This window comes from Lepidochelys kempii, chromosome 4 (genome assembly GCF_965140265.1).
Source record: "Lepidochelys kempii isolate rLepKem1 chromosome 4, rLepKem1.hap2, whole genome shotgun sequence".
In the NCBI taxonomy this organism is placed as follows: Eukaryota; Metazoa; Chordata; order Testudines; family Cheloniidae; genus Lepidochelys; species Lepidochelys kempii.
Window position 1 is genome coordinate 16,869,553 of NC_133259.1, and position 26,662 is coordinate 16,896,214.

Consider the following 26,662-nt stretch of genomic DNA (forward strand, 5'->3'; position numbering starts at 1 on the left):
TAAAATCTCTGGTTCCAATGAGCCCAACTCAGAATTTTGCTATCTTTTCAAGAGCAGGAATGTTGTAAGCACCATCCCTAAACAGAGAGGAGGGTGATCACGTAAGGCAGTTAGTTGCTAACTGGTTACCCTGCAGTCGGAGTCTCTAGCTCCATTAATTCTTTCCTGGTTTTTTAAGTCCCCCAGTCATTTTCCTTCACAAGTACCTCTAACATGGACATATACCCAACCTGCTGCATTGTGATTAACAAAGCAGGACCCCAAATTTCAGTGTCTTAAAATTGGAAACTTCTTAGATACACTTTGCCTTCATTTTTTTCATACAATGTAAGGAGAGCCAGTCTCTGTCCCTGCTTCATGCTTAAGGACATACTTTAAGTAGCTGGACTAGGCAAGTTCCTGGGAGCTCATGGGAGATGCCCATCGTCCGGAAAATACTACTTTAAAACACAGAACTTTGATGATTATGTTAACATTTGCTTAACCGAACCATGTCAGGTGTGTGAACCTGAATTCCCCTTCCTCCCAATTCTGGGGATGAGGAGAGAAGCGTGACATGCCAAAGCTGTTTATCTTTCCTGCTGTTCTCTCTCATATACGTCTGAAAAATGCCACGAGTATTAAAACAAAAAAGTAATTTCTTTGAAAATAATTAAAATGGAGACAGGAAAAATTCATGAGCTATGATCTCATGTACGTACCAATTCCTTAGTCTGGATTAAGTTCCTATGGTTTATTATAATGCCATGGGAAAAAAACCATAAAGTAAGATGCTGAGGCAACAACAACGGTAGTGGAAGGGACATGGGCATAATCTAGTTACAGGAGCACAGTGCTGAGAACCTGGGATTCTAATCCAGGCTCTGACATTGAACCCTTTGTAGCCCTGGACACATCATTTAACTTCTTTGCCTCCATGTCCTCACCTGTACAATGGGGCTAATAGTGCTTTCCTATTCATTATATAGTACTCTTTAGAGGGTGTTATAAAGATTAATGACATTGGTAAAGTGTTTTGAGGTTGAAAAGCACTATCCAAGTTCTAAATATCACTAATTGTTACCTCCATAATGATAATTATTTAATAAAGAATGTTTAAAAATATACGTTTCATTTTTAAACATCTCACACTGATTTACATGTTGACATTACAAGCCTTATCTCCATGCTCCCTTGCATTTGTACTATCCCTTGTTTCACATTCATCTGGTTGAAATTGTAAAACCAGTGTTTGTCTGGTGGTGTCTCTTATGATGTTCCACAAAAAATATAAATCACAATAAAAGGTTGTGTGCTTCAGATGAGATTCTTTTATTTTTTATCTCTTGCACTCTCATGGGAAATCATAGAAAAGCAGCTGGAGGAGGTTTGATGAAAAAGAAATCTGACTATAATATAGGATGTACAATTCACAGATGTGAATAAGCTAAAAATGAACCTTCTAAAGAAAACCACAATTACTAAAACGTGATATAAATTACTTTATTAAAAATGTGCACATATAAAAATATCACAACATTAAAGAAAACAATGAGGGCTGTGTTTCCAGTTTTTAAATTGCTTTTCTAAAGAAAACCACAATTACTAAACTGATATAAATTTTATTTAAAATATGCAATATTAAAAAGTCACTATAAACAGGGTTGGCTGTGTTGCTGGTTTTTAAGAACGGTCCTGAAAAGCATGTCGTCAGGCTAAAAAAAGAAATTTTATTACTTGTTTTTCAAAACTTTAGACTGTTACAACTAAGAACTTTACAAATCTAATTTATGTTTCATAATTTATGCTGTCTGTTTACTTCCATCTGAATTTGGAGAATGAATATTTTAAATTGAACACAAATTATCTGGTTTCATTGCAATTTTTAAACAAAATGTCATAACTATATTTCAGTGATTTGTATGTTTTTGATGGTTTTTTAAAAAACAAAATCGAAATTTGGTTCCTTATTTACCTGATTGTATCATTTAAATCGCAAACGGAAAATACAGTAATGTGAAACTTTCTTCCTGATATATCTCAAAATAAGCATTCACAGTTTGCATTGTAGCAGGTTGTATGTTTTAAGAAAATTATGTACAAACAAATATCAAAGACAATATCTGTGCTTTAAGATATATTGCTATTTGTGTTTTGAGATTTATTTATATAAGAATAAATAGTTCCTGAGTAAAGGTATAGGAAGAATGCAGTAAGTTTAAGAGAAGGAAAATGGCTTTGAAAGGTTGCCAAGAGAAGAGGACTCCAGCTGTCATTTACCTCTGCTGGCCCAAAGAATCTTAAGAGATCTCCTGAGCTTTATAGATTTGGAGAGGGCTCACATTTCTGACTGGGAGAAATCAGCTGTCTCCTACAGCCACGTTAGTTATTCTGAGCATGATCCAAAGCCCAGTGAAGTTTTATCTTGGACTTCAATGGGCTTTGAGTCAGACCCTCTGTGCCCTCCCTTCCTCATATGTATACAGTTAGTGAAACTATCCTGCCTGATCATAATTCAGGCCCTTGGTAGTGATATCAGGGGACTTCACGAGGAAGTGTCAATATGCTCAGTGAAGTTGTTTAGAGGTAACTTCTTCCCAAACTGATAACATTCATGAGCCAGGGAAGCAGGTTAAAAGGAGATCATAGTTATCCTGAAAAATCAGTAAAGCAGAGAGAAAAATTTTTATCAGAGTGAAAATCCACACCCCTGAGTGATGCAGTTATACTGACCTAACTCCCCCTGGAGACAGCACTGTGTCTACAGGAGTGTTTCTTAGGGAGGTGGAGTACCTATGTCAATGGGAGAAGCTCTCTTGTTGACATAGGAGGTATTGTCTTCATTAAGCACTACAGTGGCACCGCTGCACTTGTAAGCGTAGACAAGCCTTAAGCTTTTTCCCCTCTCTCTGTTTCCCTCCTTCCATTTAGATAATCCTTCCTTTCTTAGTCTTCCTTTTGCTTGTTTTCTCCATCCCTTACTCCCAAGATAACGAACAGTTGAATAGTGCAGCTGGGCTTTGGACATCCCTTAATGCACAAAAAAGTCAGACGCTCATTACCTGCAGTAACTATTGGCAGCTTTCCCATGATTGTCTCCTGCTCTCCCATCATCTGTGGGCATTAAAGGAACAGTGCGAGTAAAAACACTGGGGGGGGATACATTTTAAAAGAGCCCTCATGAACCTCATCTGCTCTCAGTAAAAGAGGCCGCTATAACAATTGTGCTTAAATTTATATAACCTAGAAGATGAGGGAATATCTAAGTCTTTGGCTGGCAGATCTGCAGACACAATGTAATCAGCTCCTGTGACAGAAGTGTGCTGAGTAGAGAAGGACTTGCTGCTAAATGGACCACTGGGGGCCCAAGAAAGGAAGGAAACAACCTTCCCAAAACGTAGGGAAAAATGTTCTTGCAGGTTTACATCAATATGCTTCATATACACAGTACACAATACGCATTTATGCCCTCTCTTCCCCCAGCTTTTGCTGTTGCTGCCACCCCAGCAGATTTGCAGCAAGTTTGCCAGAGTTAATGCTTACTACAAAAACGTGACCCTCTAGTATCAAACTTGAGTTTTAGCCACTATGCACCTGCAACCGTCCTGTGAGGATGTGTTCAACATTTAAATGCAAGCAATAGCTTTTGCATTTTTTATTACATAAAATCCATATGAAAAGGCTGGAAGGCCAAGAGCACTCCCAGGATGGAGGGGTTTCTTAGTAAGTGCTGGCAATGTTTTGTTGTCCACCATCCTTAAGACATGACCATTCAACTGAACAGACCTGCATGGAGAGAGGTTGTTGGGTTAGTTATGTTTTGTGGACCACCTAACACAAAGCTCACTTGGTGTGACTGGAAGAAAGAAGGAAAGTGCTGACATTAAGGCAGATTTATGTTGCTTTAAGGTAGTTAAACCACTTATACCCCCATCCTTACAGACTGACAAGTGTACAGGATACTGGCAGCATGTCTACTAGATGTATTAAGCTGCCTGCAAGCTACATGTATTTATGTACATGATATATACACACACATTTATGTGGGGTAACTTTAATGAAAACTGAAAAGTAAAAGTTTTTTGTTGTTGAACTGTTCACAATCACAAGTTGGGTGGAGAATGTACTTTGAAAAGCACAGATAAGCTTCTGTTTCTCTTGAAACTGTTAATACACCACTGACACCCAAAGAGGTGCACTCAGACCAGATGATCACAGTGACCTTAGAATCTAAGGAGGTAGATCCTTACCATTTTTATGTGTAAGCAATATTAATTATCGCTGTTAAATACAGAGGGCCTGATTCTAATCTTACTAAAACCAGTGTAAATTAAGAGTAACTACTCTGAAATCATCACAGATAAACCTGTGTTCAAAACCGTTCTGAGATTAGAATCAAACCTAAAATATTGAACTTGGATACAGGCAGCCTTTTGATTCATACATTTTTGTGATGTTCCATCACTCCCATGTTCCATATTAAATGCAGAAACAGATCATCAATAATAGTCATTACATGTCTGCTGAGCTATCATATCAATAACATTTATCAACAGTGCCTGCTGTTAGGAGACCAAATTTTATAAGTAAGCACTTACAAAAAAAACCCAAACATAAAAGTAACTAGTTTTTAATCCTAAAAAATTGAAAATAGAGACCTGTTTTTATAGCTCATCTACATGATAGTGAGGGTACAATTTACAATAAAAGAAAATGTATTCTCACCTGGAAAGTATGTCCTGTTCCCCATGAGGTAATAAAAGGTATTCATCTATATGCTTATTAGATAAGTTATGGGGCAACTGCACATGTTTGGTGACATTATAGAGGTTTAAAAGAAACAGAGTAACATCCCCTTCTTTGTACATTGGGCTGAAAGGGAAGAAGAGAAAAGCACATTAACAGTCACATATTAAAAAATTATAGTACTTGAAAGGAGTTGTATTCACAATTGGGTAGATCACATTCCCTCTTCACCAGAACAATTGTGGTTCCTCTGCCCAGGGAGAGGATAAATGGCCAAACTCCATGTGTGTGTCTGTGCCCTCCGTGCACCAAGAGAGATGAACTGCTCACCGTGTCCCAGAATACAGGGAGACACTGGGGATGGGCTGCTGAATCTGCAGCTATGTCTACACCAATAGCCCCAGTGCCTTAGCCATGAAGGGAGCAATATGGAGGACAAGGAGATGACATAAAAGGTTGCACCTGCAAGTATACTGTTCTCATTTCCTTAGAATTAGTTCTATGGAGGGTAACTCCTGCCAGAGGCAGGATATTGCAGTGGATGGACCCAATGGTGGTGATATTTTTGTAGTACGGTAGCACCTAAAAGCACCAGCTGAAATAAGGGCCCCATTGTGCTAGGCACTGTACACACACACACAGAAGCAGTCCCTGCCCCAGAGAGTTTACAGATTGAACAGGCAAGATAGACCAAAAGGAGGGGGGGGAAGAAAAATTCCTATTTTACAGATGGGAAACTGAGGCACAGTGAGATTTGGTGACTTCCCAAAGTCACACAGAATGTCTGGAGCAGAGCAAAGAATAAAACTCAGATTTCCTGAGTTCCAGCCCAGGGCTTTAACCACACCATCACCTATACCTTCTCATATAATTCACTACAGCAATTCTTATGGACCTAGTTGTTGACAGTTTCATAAGAGACTCCTGAATGTTTTTCTAGAACTCCCCTCCCCATTCTACGTGTTACACTGTGTAATGGCCGATCAATTGCAGGGCCTGATCCAAAGCGCCGTTTAGCCTGTCAGAATGTTTTCATTGGTTACAATGGGCTCATTGTGCATTAGGGCCTCTGTTTTTACTGTATTCATTTGTTCCTGGATGTTGTGTTAAAATGCTTACTTGTGGTTATTCGTGCAATGAAGGTACACTCGAAGCCTCTTCGGATCTGCTCCTTTCAGGCCAACTTTCAGTACCTTGGTACCGACCAGTTTTTTGTACAGCAGAGAAAGCCAATAATCCTGTGTTGCATATAAAACAAAACATTTTTCCATATGGCAAACAAGGTATTCTAGATAAGAGGCAAATTACACTCAGACACTAGAATACAATATCACCATGCTCTGTATTAAGGGTGTCCAAAATGTGACTCTAACAAGGTCCAAATGATAACGAGCCAGGAGCTTGAGGGCTACATCCAGTATGCATGTACCAGGGCAGGCTGCAGCCTCTCATTTTTAATACCTAAGTGCAGACTCCTAAAACCACTAGATCCACCATCCAGTGCTGGATATGGAGCCACGCTGGGCTCACAGTCTGCAGTGGCCGTACCACCCGCCCTCCATTAAATTGAAGAACTTGGCAAGTCACGTTCATCACTTACACTGTATGTTCTCATTGTACATTCACTCTGCTGCCACCCTCAGGTTGTTGGGAGTGTGAATACTCTAACATGCTGGTGACATAGAATGACTAAAAATCCGGTAACTGCACCTGCTCGTGCAGCTTAGAGCGAACGCAGTATATGGTGAGGGACTTTTCTGTTTAATTAAGAGAGCTTTTCTGCTCTCTTTTGCAATGTCTTTCATATCAAATTTGTTCAAGTTCACAACAAATAATGTGACAAAGAAAAATCCTGTCTCCGCTTTGCTGAGTGTAGAAGGTATAGTTAGAGCTATTTTGCTCTCCTCTCTTCATAGGTGGATACAGGAGTCCTTCAAGTGGGAGATGCAGGTCTCGATCCTGCACGATGATAAACACCTGCAGAGTGCCGAGTGCCCTAACCTTCAACTGAAATCAACAGGAGTTGAGCTGCTCTCAGTACTTCACTGGTATGGACCCTCAATTAGCTCTAACTGTGCCCTGTTTAACTTGACCCTTTGAACCGCTAACTCTTTTCCAATAAAGCGGTTTTATAAACATCAAGGGATTGATTCTGAACTCATTCAACTGAGAGAGTCAGGAGTAACTCCACTGAAGTCACTGTAATTATCCTAATGCAAAAATGCTGAGAGAGCAGGATCAGGGTCCCATGTCTTTATATTGCTGCACTGTCCCTTTTTCTAACTTGGTTTGTTTTTTTAAGAGGAGATAGAATACATTGCAACTCTCTTTCTGCTAGAATAGCTCTGTAGTTCTAACATCAGGAGAAACATGGACTTCAGATAAGCTTGGTAAATATGGCTTGGGAAACACATGGGGAAAAGACAAGTTCAATTTTAGCAGACTCGTTTCTTTCCCCATAACCATATTTATGAGGACCATGTGAAGGCTAACTGGTTCCAAAATGAGCCTGTTATAGAAGCTCTCTTTATTTTTAAATTTCCTCTGGATCCTGAAAGGTATTTCCCCTACATAACAAAGGCTGCTATATAGAAAAAAATCTAAATTTTCAGATGAGTGATTCACCAGCAAACCCAGAGAACTGGCTTTATTTATAGTCGTATACATTTCCCACTATCTACTCTAGATTAAAGAAAACCAGAAAGAATACCAACTCTCAAATCCCCCCACAGCCCTGTCCCATGGGGACATCTTACAATGAGCAGGATGCATAGAACAGCATCATACTTATATACACCAGTTTCCATTATAAGCCCTCTTTTCACAAATTTGTAGCAGCCACAACTTGGAAGCAGATTAAGTGTGGGGAAGGTAGGAAAGAAGGATGGGAACGGTTACTCCTCCCCACATCCCTGTATAATTGCCATTAGCACTAATGAGAGTTCTACACTCATAGAAAGAGTAGAACCTTTATAGTTACTCCAAATAAATCTGGCTCCTTATGTTATAAGGAAATGAAAAAGTGTATTCATTTCTGTTGCTTTTTTATCTCAACAATTAGGACTAACAGCTTTGTTCTTAAAAATAATATTCTTATGCTATTAGCTCATAACATAAATAACTAAGTTGAAACATCTCAAATCATTAACACCTGAAAATCATTTACCACTCTTTAGAGAAAACCCCAAACTAAAGCAAGGACTCCTCAGAAGACTTGGGTAAGTTTGTATCTAGATAGAACATTGTGGCTTAGGTCCATCTCTGCTGCTCAAGCACATAATTTTTCCCTTATTTTTCTTTAGCTATTGTGTTCTTAGACTGCATGTGATCCATATTCAGAACTTAATTGATTTTAGATACATGGATACTGTGAGAGAATGTAACCCTGTGATCACGCCACTGTGATCAATTTTGTACAAGGCATGCCTTGTAAGGTATCATTTGAAAACTCACAATTTGCTGGTCAGTATAGTCCTGATAAAATATGTGTGGGAGTTCCCTCTATGATGTTATTAACACATGTTCCACAGCCCTACCCAAACAGAGCTTGGCAAACAGGTCTGTCCTAAACAAAGGAATGTGTGCTCTGCTTAATTTGCATTTAAGTATAAAACAGAGTCATCAAGCAGGAAGGGAAACAAAGGAAGCTCAATCAGGTGAGAAAAAGCCAGCAGGGAACATCCCTCCACATAGATTCTGTCTCCTAGTGCTCAGCTGGAAATGTTTTTCAAGAGACGGACTGAAACTATAAAAAGGAGGGACAAAGACCCCAAGGCACCACTCTCTTTCCCTGCTCATCATATTCACTGTACCTGAAGGGACAAAGAAAGCAATCGTTGGACTCTGGGGGGAGGGTTCCCATCCCACAATTTGGTCAGTAAGACTGCAGTAAGCAACGTTTCTTCAAACGTTGCTTTAATCTTATATAGGTAGTTAAATTAGGTGTTAGTCTTATCTTTATTTTTCTTGTAACCATTTCTGACTTTTATACCTTATTACTTGTACTCACTTAAAATTTCTCTCTTTGTAGTTAATAAACTTGTTTTATTGGTTTATCTAATCCAGTGTGTTTAAATTGAAGTGGCTGGGTAACTCCACTTGGGGTGACAAGTTGCGTGCATATTATTCTCTTAAATGAACCGCCAACTTAATATAATTTGTACTGTCGAGGAGAGGGCTGGGCAGTGCAGGACATACATTTCTGGGGGGGAAATCTGGGATGGGGTTATGCTGGGGTCACCTTACAGCATAACCAAGGCTAGTGAGAGCCAGAGTGTAACCCAAGTGTGGCTGGCAAGCTACAGTTACATACATACACTCAGGGTGTGGCTTGCATGCTAGAAGGCTGGTTGTGAGTGGCCCAGGTGGGAGCTACTTCAGCAAGGCATTGTAAGGCACCCAAGGCTGCAAGGCAGGGATGACACACCTGCTCATTAGTCTGGATTGTACCCTGGTACGTGACAGGAACCTACATGTGAGTCTCTTTAAGGAGGTAAAAATAGCTGGCATCTCTTTCCACCTCACGTTTAACCAGAATACAAATATATACGGTATGTATGATTATTATTAAGGCAATGCTCTTGTATACGCACAGGCAAAGGTTCAAAATTTGCATCCACCAGGTGATAGGTTCCTGCTCCATAGAACACTTGTCTCATCACCACATCAATACCCATTCTGGCTGACAGTCCTAATTTGTCCAACCACCTGCCAGAGAACAGGAGACAAAAAAAGAAAAATGGTAATACAAACATCCCCAACATAAACAGGGGAAAAAACTGCTGATCTAAACTGTTAATGCCATCTCTGCTGCCTTGTACATGAAACGAGAATTAAAATAAAATGATAATGCTAAGCACAAAAAAAACATAAAACTAAGTCAAAGTACAGAAATGACAGGAGCCTCTCTGAAAATCCATTTCACATTCCATTTGACGAGCTGTCTGATTCTACTGTGCTGTTTCCTTAAACTCTCGTCACCATCTTTGTCTTGGGTAAAGAGAGGCGGCCGCCTAGGAGATTAAAAGGCTCAGCATGTGATTTTGTCCTGAGCAGAAGCAATAAGGTTCAGATGGAGCCTCAAATGAAGAGGTCATCTTGTGCTCTAGCCTTTGACTTTCCTCCGTAAAAAAATTCTCCAGATTTTTTGGTTGCTAAAACGTGAACATACGTGAACCAATGCAGTTATGTCTGCCTGAGTCTGCAGACTGACTGAAATTAAACTTCTGAGAAAAGCATAAACACTGTCCTTTCATTTCAATGAACCGTTAACATTGAAATCCAGCGGCAACAATTTAAACATCCGTGTGGTGAGTTATTTCACTGTCGGCCAAAAAAAGAAACACAGACAAACATATGGTGAAGATCTGCTCTTTCAGTTGCATCTCATTTTGGCATCACAAGTGGAGGGAGCGCCAGCTATGGATGAAGCTAGGGACAATACCAGAACTTTTTTCCCAGTATGATCTGTGTTAGTATGCGGAGACCTGTAGTTTCGCTGGGCCACACCTCCAAACTTACCCATGAAGCAGTGACCTGAAAGAATGCTACGATGGTTGCACCACGGCAGTGGTTCTCAAACTTTTGCACTGGTGACCCCTTCCACATAGCAAACCTCTGAGTGTGACCCCCCCCCTTATAAATAAAAAACATTTTTTAATATATTTAACACCATTATAAATGCTGGAGGCAAAGTGGGGTTTGGAGTGGAGGCTGACAGCTCGCAAGCCCCCATGTAATAACCTCGTGACCCCCAGTTTGAGAACCCCTGCACTATGGTCTATAGGCCACACTTATTTTAGCCACCCTTTCTATACAGTGTTAAAAGTCAAGCAAACATTTTCCTGGCCAGCACTTAACATAAAAACATGTCTTTGGCTAGATCCCTCACACAGGGAATGTTCTGGGATCAATTTTCTCTGTTCCTGGGGACTAACTTGCATGAGAGTGACCACTTCAGGTCTGCATGCAGAAGTATTATGGGGCTCCAAAGAAAGCCAGTCCTACTCAGACAGGGAAATGTTGCTGACAAGCTGGACATTTAATGGTGGTCATTTAACTGAAGGAGTTCCAGAAAAACCCAGAGCCCTACAGAAAAAAAACCGAGTACCAGTAACTTTGAATACATGTTGTTCTACTTACATAAAGCCGGCAACGTATGTATTAGACAGTCTGGGAGCTCCACCGCCATAGGCTGAACTTGTTTCTCCTAACCACACCTTTTTACCAGGTACAGTTCCATCAACAATCTAGAGAATGTTGTGTCATTAGGATAAAGAGAGGAAAGTAAGTGCATACATGGCTGTGCCTAAATAAACAGTCACAATTATGCGCTTTAGAACTGATCTCTAGAGAGATCATATGACTTTCAGGGCCTCCTAATATGACCATATTTAATGAGGCAAGGCTCCATAAGATTTCTGATTAACAGGAGTAGGGGAAAGAAATAACGTGTTGTTTTTTTTAAACTCACATATATTAAATAATAGATTCCCAAATCTAAATTAAATCAGGACCAGACTCTGCAACCCTTACTCACACGCAGTATCTTACTATGTAAGTAGTCCTGTTGAAATCAGCAGGAGTACTCTGGGAATAAGGTACTACTTAGTGCAAGTAAGGTGGCGGAATCTGGCCATAAATTTCATTTCTGGGGCTATGATGGCATGAACAAATAACTATAAATTCATTTTCATGGTTTATAATATGTTCAATCTTATGCTTAGTAGATACCAAGGCCTTGAGATCAAACGTTGTTGGCATTTTTGATATTTGTTATATTATTTACAATGAATACGGCATCTAAACATTGAGAGTCTTTAGCTGTATCGCTAGCCAACAATTTCTATTCTGGTTCTTATATGCCCATCACCATGGTTGCGGAGTGCACAGACAATTTAACATAACGTTGTACCTGAAGAACATCTTTTACTGCTGTAATAAAGGTTTCCAGCACTTCAGGGCTCAAGAAATCCTCTCTGGTAGCGCTACGTCCATTTACGTAGTAACTGAAAAGTTAAGAGACACCCCAAGCAAGCAAAAATAAATGACGCAGCCAAGGTTACACTGCCTCTCTTACAAATTACTTCTCCCCATTCACACAGAACCTGAATGTCCTAAAATATTCCAGCAACACTCCCAACTGTAGATGAGTTCTGTATCAAAATCACTTTTCTATGTTAGTTGCTGGCTCTATTATTAAGGCAGACTTTTTGCATAGAGTGAAATATTATTTGTCTATCTAATTAACTTAGGGGGTTCATTTATGTAGAGTTGTATTAATTAGTTTCTTTATTTTACAAACCTTAATCAAAAAGGTTTTTTTGAAGTGTATTACATTTTAAAAATACATTACAGCTCTATAATATTATGTGATAATGACCTGGGATCTTGAACAATATAGACCCAGAGTCAGGAAAGCATCTCTATTCAGGAAAGCACTTAAGCATGTGTTTAAGTCCTATTGGTGACAAGGAGACCTAGGAACATGCTTAAAGTTATGCACATTCTTAAGTGCGTTCCTAAATTAGGGTCCTATTTTATAAAGCTTTGCCCATATGTCAACACTTAAAAACAACATCACTAGAACACATACATGGGAACTGGCAATTCAGATAATATTTCTATGATTTGCACATTGGGTTGGGTCCCAAGGAGAGTTAAGACTATCAGAGGCACATTGTCAAACGTGAATGGGAATTTAACCATGCAGCTGAAGTTGTATTAATGGTAATTGCGTGGGTAATTCTCAGAGTGGAAAAAGTTAGTCTTCAGCCTGAAGGGGTTTTGTTTACACTAAACTTGAACAGGCACAAGGAATGAAGAAAAATGCAGAATGTAAAGCACCAACCCATGTTGCCTAAGGCTCCTGTTACTATCCCTATTTACACACTACATTGGTGGCATTAGTTTGTGCTCTTGGTGATGGTTTCCGGAATTTTCTCTAGACTAGTTTCTCTCTGAGTGGGCTGAATTCTCAGTAAAATGGAAAGGAGTTCTTGTGGCACCATGTACTGCATCCGATGGAGTGAGCTGTAGCTCACGAAAGCTTATGCTCAAATAAATTTGTTAGTCTCTAAGGTGCCACAAGTCCTCCTGTTCTTTTTGTGGATACAGACCAACATGGCTGCTACTCTGAAACCTGAATTCTCAGTCGCACTCACACAGCACAACTGACTTTAACGAGGCAAGCTGGTGCAACAGAGAATATGGCTCAGTTCCAGCACAGATCTCCTACCTACCGGGATGTTTAAAATGGTTGATGACCATGAGGGCAGTGAAGCGATAAGCTAATATATGCTCCTTTTGTGGCAAGGTAGGGCAGGCCAATTTGACTTGGTCCCTAGGTCTCACTGTCTCTAATGACAGACCTCCCCATGGCCGGCGGGAGAGAGGAGCTGCCGCCGAATTACCGCTGCCGCGGGACATGGACTGCCGCCCCTTTCTAGCTGCCGCCCCAAGCACCTGCTTGGAACGCTGGTGCGGCCCTGCTCTCCAGAGCCTCAGCAACAGCTGGACAGGAGCATCCTTTGGCACCCCAGGGCACTCAAACTCAGGTAGACCAGCTGGGTCTTATCCTCAGGGATATGGCTCTCCCCTTTCCTCTCCCTCAGACTTATTATCTCTACTAGCCAAAGCCTGTGTGGCAGCCAAGGGGCAGCTGGATCATGCTTCCACTGGGGCAACAGACAAACTTCCTTGAATTGCAAATGGTGTTTTTGCAATGAACAGCATCCATCCCTAATGCTCCTCTTTTAGTTGTTAAGCGATTTGCATAATTAGTTACCCTGTGGCATTACTCTCGTTTCTGATATGGCTGTTTCATCTGGGACAGTTCCTTGTGCTGTTTAGAGTGAACTATTAGCTAGAAAGTGCAAATTACTAATCAAAGGTGAGTAAGACTCTCTCTTCCTCCTCCTTTATGCCAGCAAAGCCCCGTTCACCTCCAAGTCAGAAAGTCTATTCTGTTACAAGTTCTGTAGCATTTGTGGAGCTTTGAGACAACCTGGGCTGCTGCTCAGTCTGCATATGCCATCGGCTGTGCCTGTCAAAATGCTACATACGCAAAAGCCCACAAGACCTTGTCTGTTGGAACACCACCCTTTCCTGGTCAGAAAACCTGCTTAACTCCCTGCATTGCTTTGAAAAATGTACCTGCTATGACTTCTTGGCTCCCTGTTAACAGGATGGAAGGATCTCTCTTGTGATCATTGCACACGTAGGCTTACTAATCACATGGAGCCCTGTGCACAGCCACAGTGAGTAGACTCTTGGCTATCCTTCCATTATAAAATGCTCAGGAATGCCACTACATCTTTCCACCTCTATTGGAGCTGCACAGCCATTGATTGTCAGTGATATGGGGACTGGATAGTAAAACTGGTGTGGCCAAGAGGCCTGTTTGACAATCCTAACATTTTAAAAATCTCTTCTCTTGATATATACTGTTTATTCAGAACAGGGAAAGGAGAGGTAAAATCATGGGGGAAACTCCATGCACAGCATTGGAGGAGTCATGGGATATATCAGCATGGTGGGAAGGAGAAGAAATAGACTGGCATTTTGGAAAGAGACACAACATTTCCATTCAGGAATTGTCAAAAGTCTGGTACCATAGAGAATCCTCATCAACACCTACCAAGCAAACCTTATAAAAATTAAGAAAAAAAGTCACAATCTGTGTTTACAAATGCTGCCAATTAAACCCTTCACTGGCATTTTAGCACTAATATTTCACCTCCAACTACATTCCACCCTCCCTTCTCACATGCAAAGCCAAGAGACTTGCAGAATAACATTGTTGCAATATGCTGTATTGCTGAATCATTTTGAAATAAGAGGACCCCAGTCAGTCTTTAAGGTCTGATCCTGCAAAACCTGCTTACTACCATGAAACACCCCCCTCCCATGTTCAGTTGGGTTGCAAGCTAGGGCCCTACAAGATTTCTTTTGTTGTTCTTTTTATTAAAAGCAAGATAGGTGTAACACCACATAGGGTTGGTGTAACATCACGCTGCCAGATGAGTAACTGGCAGTGGGGACTGAACCTGGGACTTTTGTTTCTAGGAGCTTGTGGCTCTACTGCATGAGCTAAGACCCCACTTTGTATGCAAATTCATCAACTTCTCTCTGTGTCCTACCCACCACTCGACGGGGACAGAGTTCCACAGTGAGCAGGTGTGTGTTGAACTGCTGTTTCAACTGACGTTTTTCTACTTTCGCCATCATGGTATTCAAAATCAATAAGGTTTCACAAAAATCTGTATCTATTAATACTATAGCAACTGAATAGATACTTAATACTTACTGATGCCAGGTAACGGAATCAATTACTTTACCTCCTGATTTCAGGAAGCTGTCAATAAACAAAAAGAACTCCATTATTTTGTGGGGCTATGAGCACAAAACAGAGTTGCAGAAAACTAATCCTGCCTCTGAGAATGACTAGCTGAGTGAGCTTGAGCCTTTCTGGGCCTCAGTTTACCTCATCTATAAAATGGGGTTAGTAGCATTTACCTACACCAGTGGACTGTTGAGGGTTATTTAATGTTTGTGCAGTACTTTGAGATTCTCACATGCAAGACACTAGTTAAAACTTTTATTTAAACATGATTTAGCGACAACAGCAGAAGTGGACTTGGGGCTTTTTGACTGGTATCAAATGTATAAAATGTATATCAGATGTATAAAAACCTAAAGCACCAGCTTTCCATTATATCAAATGCTGCAATCTCACTGATGCTTCATGTGTTTTAGACACCCTAATGTAAATTTAAAAAAATATTCATAATACCCTGCTCTACCTTCCTCCTTCCCTTGAGTTTGTTTCTAAAATTTGTTGTATGTATTATACTCAATTTATGTCACTTATTTCTGGTAATATTTCACAGTATACTAGATGTACTGAAAAATATTTTGCAAAAATAATGAATAATAAAGCGGTAAGAGACTGCCACAGCATTTCTTATTAAATCATTGCTGAAAGGTGGGGACTCACTTTTCTGGTGCTGACTGAAAGGTGTGTGGGTTAGTGAGTTTCTGCCACCCCTTTAAGGCCAGAGCTTCTGCCATAAATCAGAGTAGCTCCATTTACATCAGCAGAACTGACCCAATTTACACCAGCTGGGATTTAGCCCTTACTCTCTGGCAATGCAGTTATGATTTCAATCTGACTCTGACAGGCAGACAGTTGTTGGCTCTAGTTTTCCATAAAACTAAAACAGAATTCATTCTCAATCAAATCTAATTTTTCGGTATCCTAACACCTTAGGCATGGTCTAACTATGGAATCATCAGACCCCTTAAATTCTCAGTCCTCCCTCCCATACACATCTGCATTCTACGCTCAGCATATTGTCTTCTCCTATCAAGCCTGTGATGGCAGGTTTCTGCTTTGCTACCTCTTCAACAACTTCTGAGTATTTTTCCGTGGTTGACCAACATCAGGGCCATAAAGTTTTGAATTCTTGTAACTGCTGTAGTTTCTCAGAAGGTGATACAGATGAATAAAGTCTTGCCCTAGTTGGGAACCATCAATATAGATGCCAGACTTCTTCCTGAAACTGTTTGGCTCTGAAAAAAAACAAACATATACACACAGACTGTTGGTCAGTAGCGCACCAGAACAAACATATGACTCATTCAAAATGTGCACAGCGGTAACAACCAACCAACTTACAGAAAGTTAGCTACACAATTGGGCAGTCGATAAGCTATGAAAAAAGAGACGGGAGAGACTATTACATCTACAGGAGGCCCTCCCAGGGAAGGATTGTTCCATATAGTACGTTTTCCAGACCTCTGTCTAAATTAGTTTGGATAAGTAACGATGATGATATTTTGCACCTCTGTAGCACCTTTCATCTGAGGATGCCAAAGCACTTTACAAACAGAGAATTGATTTAAAACAATTCAAGCAGTAGGTCTTCCACTGCTTCTCTTAGTCATGATTAAGATCTCACCCATTTTCCCCATAAAATATGCCCTTATTTGGATTTGTATCAAACAGAGCTGTTCCTGAACATTTTTCATTGTAGAAATTAATGGCCATTGCTATGTGGTAGGAAATATTTCCAGTCTCACCTTGCTCTCTCCCATTTCCTGGCCTGCTACGCCTCTCTTCTCAGCCCCAGAGAACCTCCCCCTATCCTGTTATTAGAGACTTGTTTTGCTGTGTTCCACTACTCGTCTCCCTCTTGTCACCTGAATCCAGAGTCCCTTCTCCTGCCCCTTGCCTAGTACAGCCTACTGCTAGCCAACCCATTCCCAAAAATTGGTATACAAATGCTCTTTCCCTCTACTGCATTACCAGAAATCCCCTCCCACTTAGCCAGTGCCCCTTGGTCACTGTTGCTGACACCCTGCTTTTCCTAACCCCAGACCTGCTCCCTGTAATTTGCTTTCTCCCACTGTGGCTCCCTAATGGATTGCAATTATTGATGTTCAGGATAAGAGCACGAGAGCTGCCATCCTGGGTCAGACCAATGGTCTATCTAGCCCAGTATCCTGTCTCCAACAGTGGCCAGTGCCATTATGGATCTCTAGGACTCCAACTGCCACAAAGTGTTACCTGGATATCCCAAAATTGTGATTCATCCCATCTCTAGTTGTGGAACAATCTGACAACTATTAAAATTCCAGCTTTATGGATCAGTTTGCAAAACTGTGAGATGCAGGCACAAAAATCTGCCTTTGTTTGACAGGGTTTCTGCAGGCAAGAGTTTTCTGCAATTTTGCAGCAGTGGAATGTACAAAATACTGTGGCCCCTTTTCGATCCAAGCAGCTACTCGAGGTTTGGGGTCCTGAGGATGGTCCAGTTGTGAGCAGAAATTGGTGAGAGTGGGGTATTTTCTTTGATGCAATCTGGTTTATTTACAAGGAACATACAAAGTCCTGCTTCACCGAATGCAGGAGAAACCAAGAACAAAAGGAGCAATGTCTTAGCTTACAGCCCCAGGCCTCTTTACCCAACAGACTCAAAAGCCCTCTCTCTAGCTTTCTCTAGGGTCACACTATGCTCACGGGATATAGCTTGGTTTTCTTGCTTTTTGCCTCTGCCTCCCTCTCTGTTCTGTCCTCAGTTTCTGTGTATTCCCCCTTCCCTCAAACACACACCCCTATCCAAATACTCAGCAAAAGCATTCTGCCCACTCGGGTCCGGTTTACACTACAGAGTTAGGTCGACCCAAGACATCTTATGTTGACCTAACTATGGAAGCACCTACACTTAAATTTTGCTCCTGCCGACGTAACTGCCCCGCTACGCCATCTTAACTCTACCTGCACGAGCGACATACAGGCAGGGTCAAAGTAGTTAGGTCGACGCAGTGTCAGGATAGACACTGCATTGCTCATGTCGACTGTTAGTGACTTTCAGGAGTCATTGCACGATGCCCTACCCTGACAGTAAAATCGATACAAATGTTCCTGGTGAGGACGTGCACCTCCGACACAAGGAGCAAAGCACAGACACACACACGCAATGTAATTACTGCAGCGGCTGTATGCTGATGTAAGCTAGGTTGGCTTAATTTTGTAGTGTAGATATGGCCTCAGTCCAGACTCCCAGGAAGGTTCACAACCTCTCTGTGTCTCGGGTGAAGGGGGCTTCTGATTAACTCTTCCTTGTGTTAAATGCTGGGCGAGCTTACATCCAATCTCAGAGATTTGTGATCGATGTGGTCACCAGTACCTCTCAGCATAATACCTACTATGACTACCCTAAATCTAACACACACCCCTCTCATGCTCTGCACTTACCATTCCCAAGTTCCCAAGACATGTTGTAATGTTGGGAAGCACAATAATCCAAGAGCAACTGAGCATTTGAACTATCCCACTGCAAGCCACCTTTTCGAAGTAAGGCATTTAGGCCAAAGATCAGATCCAGCTTTGAACACTTTGCAAAGCTATACAGAATGTCCACTGTACTTTCTGTAAGAAGAAAGGAGGGGGGAAAATGAATTATTCTCTTCAAAGTTCTGAAGTACCAATTGACTTAAAACAAATAATCAACACAATGAGTAGGCTGCATATTTGTTCTATTAGTGCTGAAGATGTACGTAGCACTTACAGCCCCAACAATCTTACAGTCTCAAGACCTTATCCTGTAAGATGCTGAGCATCCTCTCAACTCCCATTGCAACTGACAAAATACTAAATCAGAAAACAGACCCCAGTGGCAAAACTTTCAAAGTTGTTGTAGCCACATTGGTCCCAGGATACTAGAGACAAAGTGGGTGAGGTAATACCTTTTATTGGACCACCTCTATTGGTGAAAGAGAGAAGCTTGCAAGCTCCACACAGAGCTCCAGACCTGAAGGAGAGCTCCGAGTGGCTCGAAAGCTTGTCTCTCTCACCAACAGAAGTTGGTCCAATAAAAGGTATTACCTCACCCACCTTGTCTATGTAAACTTTCAAAGACGTTTAGGAGCCCAATGGTCAAAATCTCTTTTGAATATGGGACTTATCTTTTGAAAATTTTGCCCTAGAACTCAAATAGGTTTGCAACATCACAGTTGCAAGTCACAGCACAAGAGTGACCTTCCAATTAACAGGTATTGTCACAAATATCTTACTTGTAATGGTGGTGTTTTTGTATTTTTTCCTGTACTGTTCCTTAAGGAGTATCTTCTCCTGGATGGGCCACTGAGATAGCAGTAGCTCCTCCACAGCAGTAGGAATGGATCTTACTCCACAAATACCTGCAGGCCAAATAAACCCACAACATGTCACAATAATAAACTTTTCATAGGATTGTGCTTAGGTTACAATAAATGGAGGATTGTATTCCACATAAAGAAACATAGTTAAGTTTGTACAGAGCCGCTCATTCATGCATTTCTGTAGGCTGAATCCTCCTGCCGAGTTCAGTACATTAAATGTTATAAAGAAGAATGATTGGGTTGATATTTCCGCCCTCTACAATCAAATAAAGCCAGGTGTCTTATCAACAGCTAAAAATACTTAGCATTTACAGTGACAGCACTCACTGTGTTTCTACTGGTTTTAACATCTTTGCCAGTTCTAACAAAAGTATTCCCATTACAGGAAAGCACTTTAATATGTGCAAAGCACATCTTATCTTTAAAACATTTAGAGTGGAGACTGACTGACCATGTTGGAATATGATGAATTTGGATTATGGGTGGCTATAATTTGGTACATTCTTTGGTTATTGCTGGAGGCAGTTCTCTGAGTTATCATGCTAATGTCTTTAAATCTTGTATGCAAAGCAACTAGACAGACAATGTGCCATTTGAATAAAGAACCAGAGTGCAGGAAGATGGCACGGTCAGCAGCTCTCATTGTACAAAACAGGAAAAACCCATTTCCTGGTTGATGCAGTGAGAACTGCTGATCTCATTATAAGAGGAAAAGGCTTTGGCAGAAGTTCTGAAAATGTTAAGTTTGTTCTTCAGGCAATATTTTTTTTAAAATGACTGAACCCATAAACCACACACCGACACCGTCAGACAGTAAACTGAGGAGGATGTACATTCATAAACACTGCAAGAGAGCAGGACAAAGTACAGGGAATATTTCAATTTAACAACACCCACTAGTAACACTGTACAGATTGCTTTTTCAAGGCTTTTCATTAGCGAACCCAACTTTATAAATTCTCAGTGAAATTCATCAGATGCTAAAACTTGGCATACGCAAGCCATCTGTCCAGAAGCAAAGTGTGGGATATTTTATTTAAAAAAAAATGTATACAGGCTATTTAAATATAAGGGTGGGATTTTCTAGAGCAATCAATGTTGTCCTAACTCTGCTCCCCTTAATTGGGAGTAAACCTTGGAACATCTAGTGAGTTGCTCTCCCCTAAGAGCCTTCTCCAGAGGGACAGCCTTAGTTCATTCCATATCACTGGAAGCTGACAGAGTGGATGACAAACCTGGACATTGATCTTTAAATGTTGCTTTTCAAGTTGCCCTAAGAAAGAAGAAAACCATTGTCTTCAATGGGATCAGAAATAGGCCAAAGAGGAGTGTTTTTGCAAATTACCACAAGAAAATAAAGCAGAATAATCTCCTCTCTTCCACCTAATTATTTTTTTCAGTTAGTGCTTTATTTTTAAGATATAGCTGCAATTTTCTAGCTCCTATAGGTGAAAGCAGAGGCTGGGAACACTGTTCTGATACATCGTATGGAACAGCAACCCAGTAGAAAGGTAGATTTGCCAACTGTTAGGTGGGGATTCTGTCTGTAAAGTAACCGGTTTTCCACCCTGCATCTCAATTGTTATCGCTTGTTTTTTGTACTCTGGTACCAGTCAGAATGCGCTAGGCTTTATTCACACAAATAGGCCCTGCAAGAGCTCATAATGTAAAGAAACCCAAGGAAACAGCTGATGGGGAAAGGGAGACTGCAGACTGTTAAGTACTGGGGCGGTGGTAAGAGAAGAGACAGAACAGAATGGAAGGGGTAGGAGGGAAGATGCTTCTAAAGACCTATGCAGAGAAGAATCTTCTAAACAGCCCTGACCCACTAAGTTGGAGGCTTCACTTAGTTGTAGCTCTAGGGCAGGCTCCACTCACCTGTGCTTTCCTTTCCCAGCAGCTAGGAGTCCTGCAGGACACGGGACATGCCTGTCAACTTCAGGCGAGTCTACTGACAAGTAAGCATGGACTGGAATGCTTCTCCCTGTATTTACTGTATCTGTAGCATGCTTTAAAGCACATTTTAATTAATTTAAATCAAAGACATTTTCATGGTTAACATGTTGCCATCAGTTTTACCTTGATTCACCTGTGGTTCCCAAAAGTCTCTCTCTTCTAAAGTTGAATCCTTCTCTGGATTGAAGATCAGGAAGTCGGTTCTGGTGCCACCAAATCTCAAGAAGCCTGGAGACAAACCTCTTGCTAAAGTGCGCAGTTTGGGAGAGCTGGAGAAGGGAGTATTGAGAAATGGAACAAACATCTTCATCACAGTCAAGCTGACCATAATTAGTTGTAGAGATGGGTCTGATCATCAGAAACATTCAGATCCAGATGTAAATTTTGCAGCCTGTGGCCTCAGGCGGTGTGGGGATTGCAGGAATTCCCCTCCCTTTCCTCTCTTTATACCTCCCCTTAACCATATGTCACTCTTTGCCTCCTTTTACACCCATGGGTTGAGTGTGTTACCTCCAGCACACCCCAATCCATACATCAACCCCCTGCATCATATAGCAGGGCTGCCACTAGATCATAGGGTTAGCAGATTTCTGACTAAGTCATCAATGATTTTGTAGGTCAGGCAGCTGCTCTCCACGGAAAGTCCTCACTTTTGATGAAAATGGTCAATGATATGACTGGGAGTATCCTTTGCAAATGAAGGATTTTTTCTATGTTTTGTTGTAGTTTTCCCCACCTTCCCTCTCCAAAAATTCCAACAATTGGAAAGGATGACAGCACTTTAATGTCATGTTTGAATGCTGGGGGGATTTCATTTGTTCTGCCCCTGCTTCTCTTTTTCTGAAATGAGGAAGCATTGTAACCAGCAGTTTGGAGTACACCAGGGCCTTACCTACATAAGAAAGTTGGGCACTGGTTTAACTTAAAATTACTTTAAAATTTTGATTCCTAGTTGACCTAAGCAACACTGAAGCCAGTCACTCTTAAACCAAAAACAGAGTCCACACAGGGGCTAGCATCAATTTAACTCAACAGATGAAAAAACCTATTTAAATTAAACTGGTCTACACAATTACACACAGATTGCGCAGGTTCTCAGCTGGAGTAACGTGCAGGGAACATGCTCCTTGAGCCCAGCTACTGCAAAGGAGGAAACAAGACTGCCCCTCTTCAGTCTGACCTTGCGGCAGAGACAACAATGTTGTGCTTCACCAATGTTATCTGTTATGGAACAACTGTGCAGGAGATTATCAGACACCAATTACTTCCTCTTTGTGGCAGAGCCTGAATCATGAACTCTCTGATTAGACGTTTGTCGTTCATTCCACTTTCACTTTGCTGTTGAATGTCAGAGAGGTTAGAAGTGTACTAGGCCATGGGCTGGGGAATTATTTCCCCATCTCTGAGGCAGGTTGAAGATACCTGCCCTTCCCTCCCCCACCCCCTTGCTGCTGGGTGCACTGTCAGTAGAAAAAGGATGACTGCCTGAGCAAGTGGCTCCAGGCTCTTATTACCAGAGCTCAGGCAGTGGAAGAGAAGGGCAGACTTTCTTTGCAGCTAACTAGAAGGAAGACTCCCACATCATGGGAGACCATCTCCAGTGGCCAAGCAACAGGAGGGATCCCAAAAGATGGCAAGACCCAAGCCCTGAGAGAAGAAAGTGCTTAGCAAGTCAAATATTAACACATTAATCCTCAACACCCCTGTGAGATGAAGGTAAAACTGAGACCGAGCAAAGGAAAATGCAACAGAGGGGCCAGGAAAAAAAAAAAAGATGAGTGAGGCAGCGTGAGGGGGAGAAAAAGAGAAACAAAGGAATGGGGACTAAGAGTAAGGGGATGTAGAGAACAGAAATGAGACAAGGAGGATGAAAGCAGCTGCAGGAAAGAGGAAGTCAAAAGACAAGGCGAGAGATAAAAGAGACAGAAAACAGACAGGTGGTAAAAAAGAAAAGATTTGTGGATGCAGGAGGAGTGAAAGTGGGAGAGGGGGGCAGGAGCAACATGGAGAATGAGAGCAGAAGGAAAACAGGAGAGAGGAAAAACTCTGGTGAAGATTAAACATGGGTTGGTTTATTTGGTGTATTTCCTTAGAAGGGCTGGGTTGCTGAGCTGGAGGACTGCATTTTCCAGCAGGTGCAGATTCAGCCTCAGGCAGTGACAGAGCCTCCTCCACTTGTTTCACTCCACTTGAAGCAAAAGACATAAGTGGGAGGAGAGTCCAAAGCTGCACCAGGAGTGGGAGGTCAGCTCACTTCATGACCCTGCTCGGTGGAGGAGCTAGAAGGCTGTGAGTTCAGGAGCCTCTCGATCATTGGACTCTGCTTCCTTTGTGTTGTGGTGTTTGGCCCTCATCCGACCCTTGGTAGCTGTACTGTTCTCCTGTCAGTGTACCTCAGCCCTACCTTTTTCTCTGCTCAGTTCTCCTGCTCTCTTTAATTCAGTTTAAAAAAAATCCTGTGGGATTTTGTGCTGATGAAAACGTGCTGTAACTCCAAAAGCTGTTGGAGTTACAGCCCTGCAGGACAAAGCACCTTGTTTATCCTCAGAACAAGTACAGCATGGGCAGCTGTCCTGTGAACGCCCTCCACCCTGTGTTCCTGCCAATGGGTACGTCTACACTGCAACAACACACCCATGACTGGCCCAGGACAGCTGACTCAGGCTCACGGGGCTCAGACTGTGAGGCTATAAAACTGCAGTTTAGATGTCCTTGCTCAGAAGACCCCATTAGGGTCTACTAAAGAGTTTAGTATAAAGAGTGGAGCCTGAACTGACACAGGGCCTTCGTCCTCCTTTTTCATTCAGCAAATAGACAGGATTTTCTGCCCCAGGATACCTCCAAGCCTTGCAGAAGGGCTGGAAAAACACTGGGCTAGTAGGGCCCCACAGGTTGGCTAGGTGACCTCGGCTAAGCTTCTAGCAGGTGGGTAGGAACCGCGGCTGGTTTTCACACGTTTCCTCTGGAATGCTATTCCCTTACGAATAAAGGTGCTTGCTTAGACGGAGCTGGGCGGTAGCTGGCCCCAGGCCGTCCCGCGCCCGGGGAGAGAACGCAAAGCGCAGACGGGGGCTACCACAGGGTAAGGCAGAGGGCTGGGCCGCAGAGAGCCGGGCAGGGTCCCCTGGGCACCTGGCTGGGGTGTGTGTGTATATGTAATGGACGCACCCACCCTGGGACTGGCAGGACCGTTTGGACCCGGGCAGGGGAGAGGACAGACTCTGGCTCCCCTCTGACCTCGCCGGGCTGGCGGCTGCAGACGGGGGGGGGGGGGGGTCACAGCCGCTCCCGCCCCTAGCTGGCCCCGTCTTTCCACCCGGGGGGAGGAAATCGCTGCTCCTCTCCGGGAGGCAGCGGGGAGGGGGGCGGTCACTTACCCCAGGACGGGGACGAACCTGGGGTCCGCGGCCAGGTTGGCATCGATGGTGAGGGAGAGGAAAGCCGGGCTCACCTCCCGCGCCGGCTCGCCGCGCAGCTCGGCGCTCAGCACCGCCGGGCCGGCCGCCGCCGCCGCCCCGGCCAGCAACAGCCAGAGCAGCCGCCGCAGCATCCTCGCCCCGCCGGTCCCGCCCGCCGCTGCCGCCCGCCCGCCGCAGCTCGCCGCTCCCGGCCCGCGGGGCGGCCCCCAGCCCGCCCCCTGGCGCACGTGCGCGGCGGCCGGGCGGAGCCGAGGCAGCCCCACGTGGCGCTCTGCGCTCTCCAGCCTGGGCCTGGCCCCCGGGAGCGGCGCTCTCGTGGCATAAGCGGCTCTCTGCCCCTCGCCCCGCCGATGGGGCTTGCACAAGGGATTGATCCGGGCTCATGGTTCCCCGCAGGCTGTTCTGAACATGCCCGGGACCATGGTGCGGGATGCAGAGGAGGGCTAGGAAGATGCGCTGCCCTTGGGAATCCAGGCCGCTTCCCATCTGAAAACGAAGTTCTTGAGCCAGAGGCCTTTTGAAATAAGCCTGAGTTCGCACCCGCCCCTGCACTGCAGGAATTCAACGCTTCTGGGAGCAAAGGCAGGGAAACCGCAGGCCTCGGGCTGGCACAAGCCTTCAGATGTTCCTAGTCAGCCACCTCCCCGCTGCAGTTCAGCTACAGAGCAAGACCCACCAGAGCAAACTAACCCACGTGTGTTGACAGCCTGGGTCAAATTCATTGCTCTCCCAGCATAAGAAGATTGTTAATGGCTCTCCAGGCTTCGCTGGTCCTTGGGTTAATACTATGGTTCCAAGGGCAGGGAGCCGATTAATGGTGTATGGATACACTGGGCAGGGCAGCAGGGAGACACCCTGTGTTGAATAGCTGCCAGAGTAATTCACATTCTAGTAGTTGATTGGAATGTGGTACGGGTTACCCAACCTTATGAATGAATCAACTGCGTAAGGATTCAGTGAAGTACAGGACAATTATTACAGCAAACACAAAAGTAAAGTCATTAGTACAGGCACAGAAGAGGCAACTACTGTATTTGAGTTTAGTTATGGCCTGTCAGTGTTTGTTTCCAGATCTACCCTTTGCCTTGCTGTGGAAGTGCTCACACAACTCTAAGCAGAGATTCTTTGTACTTTTGCTAGCATTGTTCTCTATATTTCCCTATCTCACCTAGTCACACTATTTACCTTCCAGCTTTTGAGCTGAGTGATTGTCGGATTGCACACTGAATCCAAACGTGGTGGACTTTGGCTATGCAAGTCCTAGACTCTATTGTATCTTTAGTAGCCCACAAAACCTTGATGCTGAAGATAAGCGAAAAGGCTGCCCGACCGGAGCACTAGGGCTCATTATAACAATTTACTGTACTTGTCATTTTCAACTCGCTTTGCAAACTTCTTAATGTTCAAAACTGGGAGATGGGTCTTAGGGCACTAGCCCTTTTTTCTAGATGAAAAAAAGGAAGGCAGAGAGTATGTGATTTGCCCAAGGTTACAGGCATCAATGTCAACCAGGATTAGACCTCCTGTGTGCCTTCATCCCAATCCCATTCTCTGTTCTCCTCTTCTCATTTCCCCAGAGCAAGGGTGGCCAACCTGAGCCTGCGAAGGAGCCAGAATTTACCAATGTACATTGCCAAAGAGCCACAGTAATATGTCAGCAGCCCGCACATCAGCTCCTCCCCCTGCTCCCAGTGCCTCCTGCCCAGCAGCAGCCCCACTGATCATCTGTGTTCTGTGGCATGCAGGAGGCTGGGGGGGGGGGGGAGGAAGGGAGGGAGACGGGAAGTGAGGGCACTGCAGGCTCAGGGGAGGGGGTGGAGTGGGGGCAGGCCTAGGGCAGAGCCAGGGGTTGAGCAGTGAGCACCCCTTGGCACATTGGAAAGTTGGCGCCTGTAGCT

The 26,662-nt window shown here is 43.2% G+C and overlaps 1 protein-coding gene and 1 long non-coding RNA gene across 4 annotated transcripts in view; one reads left to right on the top strand and one right to left on the bottom strand.

The window, feature by feature from the left end:
- Positions 1-23,606, top strand: part of LOC140910192 (uncharacterized) — a 35,091-nt gene extending 11,485 nt beyond the window's left edge. The window contains exons 2-3 of one of the 2 annotated variants that reach the window (XR_012158450.1): positions 6,642-7,943; positions 21,290-23,606. This is a non-coding gene — a long non-coding RNA (uncharacterized lncRNA). Of the gene's footprint in view, positions 1-6,641; positions 10,406-21,289 lie in introns of those variants that run through there. The other variant, XR_012158449.1, reaches the window with a different exon arrangement.
- On the bottom strand, positions 1,821-24,939 carry HPSE (heparanase). 2 transcript variants are annotated; one of them, XM_073340546.1, is made up of 12 exons: positions 24,741-24,939; positions 21,469-21,614; positions 19,303-19,428; positions 18,485-18,658; positions 16,125-16,296; positions 15,032-15,079; positions 11,639-11,732; positions 10,867-10,973; positions 9,318-9,432; positions 5,845-5,963; positions 4,705-4,851; positions 1,821-3,765 (listed from the first exon to the last, which is right to left on the bottom strand). In XM_073340546.1, the coding sequence occupies exons 1-12, from the start codon at positions 24,893-24,895 to the stop codon at positions 3,606-3,608; spliced, it is 1,563 nt and encodes a 520-aa protein (XP_073196647.1). In that variant the 5' UTR covers positions 24,896-24,939; the 3' UTR covers positions 1,821-3,605. The 2 variants fall into 2 exon arrangements, with proteins under 2 accessions (XP_073196647.1, XP_073196646.1); XM_073340545.1 differs by having other exon boundaries at positions 24,723-24,939.
- Positions 24,940-26,662: the final 1,723 nt, after the last annotated feature.

Bases quoted from the DNA above. Each gene is read 5' to 3' on its own strand.
- HPSE (XM_073340545.1), bottom strand. From the start codon at position 24,895: ATGCTGCGGCGGCTGCTCTGGCTGTTGCTGGCCGGGGCGGCGGCGGCG. The intron at 21,615-24,722 runs GTAAGTGACCGC...TCCCTTCTCCAG, and splicing joins AGGTTCGTCCCCGTCCTGGG to CTCTCCCAAACTGCGCACTT. The intron at 18,659-19,302 runs GTAAGATATTTG...TTCTTCTTACAG, and splicing joins CAAAAACACCACCATTACAA to AAAGTACAGTGGACATTCTG.